This window comes from Babylonia areolata, chromosome 30 (genome assembly GCF_041734735.1).
Source record: "Babylonia areolata isolate BAREFJ2019XMU chromosome 30, ASM4173473v1, whole genome shotgun sequence".
Lineage (NCBI taxonomy): Eukaryota > Metazoa > Mollusca > Gastropoda > Neogastropoda > Buccinidae > Babylonia > Babylonia areolata.
This window is the reverse complement of record NC_134905.1, coordinates 843,705-847,339: the sequence shown is the minus strand read 5'-3', so window position 1 is coordinate 847,339 and position 3,635 is coordinate 843,705. Positions and strand designations below refer to the sequence as shown.

The 3,635-nt window shown below is 54.1% G+C and overlaps 1 protein-coding gene across 1 annotated transcript; it reads right to left on the bottom strand.

Annotated features, from left to right (window-relative positions):
- Nucleotides 1-245: 245 nt before the first annotated feature.
- On the bottom strand, nucleotides 246-1,899 carry LOC143275215 (uncharacterized). Its single transcript, XM_076579191.1, has 2 exons — nucleotides 1,834-1,899; nucleotides 246-1,490 (listed from the first exon to the last, which is right to left on the bottom strand). The coding sequence occupies exons 1-2, from the start codon at nucleotides 1,897-1,899 to the stop codon at nucleotides 246-248; spliced, it is 1,311 nt and encodes a 436-aa protein (XP_076435306.1).
- Nucleotides 1,900-3,635: the final 1,736 nt, after the last annotated feature.

Here is a 3,635-nt window from a genome sequence, read left to right as displayed (position 1 = left end):
CACAAGGTCTAGTGGAGGGAGGGGGAATACTGGTGATTATGGGATTCGAACCAGTGCGCCCAAAGTCTCTCGCTTCCTAGGCGGACGTGTTACCACTTGGCCAACACTCCACTCAGCAGAGCTCGCGTCATTCGAGTTATTTATAGATATGACGTCATTGAGGTCCGGGTCCGCTACACGCTATCAGCACAGCTTGCGTCATTCTATTTATCCATAGATATGACGTCAGTGAGTTCCAGTCCCCACTACACGTTATCAGCACAGCTGGTGTCGTTGACCACCGTGGCTTGACTGAGGGGCTCCTCGGCCTCGCCGCGCCTCGTCCTGCTCGCCATTACCATGGACCCCTCCTCCCCGTCCCCCTGGCTCCCGCCGGGCGCCTTCTTGGGGCAGCACCTGGCCAGGAAGAGCTCCTTGAAGACCTGACGGAAGCGCTCCCCGAAGAGCAGGTGGATGAGGCAGTTGGTGGAGAAGTTGAAGTAGAGCAGGATCTCAAAGACCCTCTGAAGGATGATGTCAGCGTAGGACGGGAAGACCCGCTGGATGTACATCTGGATGAGCAGCTTGAGGCGGATGGTGTGGGTGGGCAGGTTGAGCGACAGGAAGATGATGGACAGCGCGAAGAGGAAGGTGGTCATCTTGCCCTCCGGGGTGTGCCGCTTCTTTTGCTTGGGGCCCGCAGCCTGTAGCGAGGACGACCTCAACCGCTTCTTCCTCTCGAACGACTCCATGGACTTGAAGACGATGGCCACCAGCAGGAAGAAGATGAGGATGGAAGGAACGATCAAGGTCAGGGTCGTGTCGATGACGGTCAAGGCCATGACCACGTCCTGGAAGTGGCTCAGGCTGGTGCACTGCCTCGTCCCCGCAGGCCCGTCCGTGACACCCGTGGTCCAGATGGAGAAGTTGTAGAAGAGGCAGGAAGCGAGGACCGACCCCGCCACGATCCGCTTGGCCATGGGCACCGTACAGTACTTCTGCACCAGACGGGGCTGAGTCAGGCGGAGGAAGTTCTCCGCTGTGATGAACACGACGAACCAGACGGAGAGGCAGCCGCACACGTAGGTCAGGAAGACAGTCAGCTGGCACACCCCGGGTGTGGTGAAGAGCGGCACGCGGAGCCGGTACAACCAGACGACGAAGAGCGACACCAGGAAGCCGATGTCGTTCAGCGACTTGGATGCCAGGTGGAGGCAGCAGGATGTCTTGTTGAGGCTGGGGGACAGGAAGGTCGCCGCTGCCACCACGTTCCCCACGATCCCCAGCAAACAGATGACTGGGATGAGCACGGTCTGCAGACGCCGCATCACCACGTAGGCAGGGCTCTCGTCCGGGTTGAAGCCTGACGTCATGTTGGGTGACGTCACGTTGTTGGGTGATGACGCGTTGAAGGACTGCGCTGACGTCACAAAGAGGAGGAAGCTGCTGGGGGTGGGGTTGGCGGTGACCGGGGGGGTGTGGTTGACGCCGGGAAGGACCGAGTACTCCATCTGGAAACGAGAACAGTCACAGTTTTCAGGTGTGTTTTTTAATTTCCGGTTTCCATACGCTACACCACCCCTCCCAGGTCTGACCTCAGCATAACCCAACAGGCTTAATCAGGCCTTCAATGCAGGCACATATATTTGTGTATCTCTCAGTGTTTCTTCTACATCATTTTGTTTTTCCCCAAGAGGACAGCACTTTTGTTGCCATGGGTTCTTTTCCAGTGCGCCAAGTGCGTGCTAGCAGCACATGGGACTTTGTTTTATCGTCTCATCCAAATGACTAGACTTTCAGTTTGATGCTCCAGTCAAACGTGAAGAAAGGCAACAGCGAGATTCGAACCCTGACCATCAAGGTCACTGTCCTGGCATAAAGCACCCGACCGTTCCGCCACTCAATGAAACAGCTGTTCATTTTGAGGCAGCGCTTACGTCTGGTGATGATGGTGATGGTGACAACGTTGATGACGTTGATAAACAGCGATTAGATGTGAAGAAAGTCCTGCTGTGTTTCACTGCCGTGCAGAGCAAAACTAGATCTGTCTCTGCGTCTGTTTGTCAAACTCTGTATTTGTCCGCGTGTCTCTCTATATCTGTCTCTGCGTCTGTTTGTCAAACTCTGTATTTGTCCGCGTGTCTCTCTATATCTGTGTCTGCGTCTGTTTGTCAAACTCTGTATTTGTCCGCGTGTCTCTCTGTATCTGTCTCTGCGTCTGTTTGTCAAACTCTGTATTTGTCCGCGTGTCTCTCTATATCTGTGTCTGCGTCTGTTTGTCAAACTCTGTATTTGTCCGCGTGTCTCTCTGTATCTGTGTCTGCGTCTGTTTGTCAAACTCTGTATTTGTCCGCGTGTCTCTCTGTATCTGTGTCTGCGTCTGTTTGTCAAACTCTGTATTTGTCCGCGTGTCTCTCTATATCTGTCTCTGCGTCTGTTTGTCAAACTCTGTATTTGTCCGCGTGTCTCTCTCTCTCTGTCTCTGTCCCAGCACTGACACACTGCACTCTACATTGCTATTTCCTGAAAAAAGAAACAAGGTGAACAGAAGAACCACACAACGACGACAACAATGACACAGAAGAAGGAGGAGGAGGAGGACAAGGAGGAGGGGGAGGGGGAGGAGGAGGAGGAGGGGGGGGAGGGGAAGGAGGGGAAGGAGGAGGGGGATAGGGGAAGGAGGGGGGGAGAGAGGGAAGAGGGGGGAGGGGGAGGAGGAGAGGGGGAGAGGAGGGGGAGGAGGGGGGGAGGAGGAGGAGGGGGGAGGAGGATGAGGAGGAGGGATGAGGAGGAGGGGGATGAGGAGGAGGGTGGAGGGGAAGGAGGAGGAGGAGGGGGGAGGAGGGGGGATGAGTAGGAGGAGGAGTGGGAGGAGGAGGAGGAGGACAAGAACATGAACAAGAGAAGGAAAGGAAAGTAAAGAAAGAAACAAAACAAACAAAAGAAGAAGAGACAAAAATAGTGCAAACATAGCAGCAGCAACAGCATCAATGCAACGACAACGACAACAACAACAACATTCCATCACCATCAATCACTGACACTGCCATAATCAGCATCACCAAACGACATCAGCATCAAAAGCCAACGGCGACACAACCGGAAACAGCGCCAGCGGCCACAAGAGCTATCCGATGCAGTGGCTCCGTTGTACACGGCTCCTTGTCAATCGCTTCACGTGCACGCAGTCTGTCATCAACCCCACAACCTAATCAGCTCGCCCGGGGAACCGACCGGATCTGGAGTTTCTTGACACCTTCCTGACCTTTCCAATCAGAGATACGTGGCATGGAGAGGGGGGCTGGAGGGGGTGAGGGGTTGGGGGAGGTGGGGGGGGGGGGCGCACTCGCACTCTCTCTCTCTCTCTCTCTCTCTCTCACACACACACACACACACTAACAAGCTCCATAGACTTGGACAGCAATGACCGTCGCGTCACGGCCCCATTGTTGGTGTCGTCTCGGATTTTAAAACGAAACAAAAATGAGACAAACAAAACAGCAATATACAAACAGAATTGAGCGCTGTGAATCCTTACGACGAATTAAAACCCAGACTGGCGTACAATGAAATAACCATGCACACAGTGAAGCCTCAACACGGAACAAAACGAACTGTACACACAACAACACAAATTATACACAGTACAGCCTCAA

Coding starts and splice junctions, on each gene's coding strand:
- LOC143275215 (XM_076579191.1), bottom strand. CDS start 1,899: ATGAACAGCTGTTTCATTGAGTGGCGGAACGGTCGGGTGCTTTATGCC. Junction 1,491..1,833: donor CCAGGACAGTGACCTTGATG/GTCAGGGTTCGA, acceptor TCTCGTTTCCAG/ATGGAGTACTCGGTCCTTCC.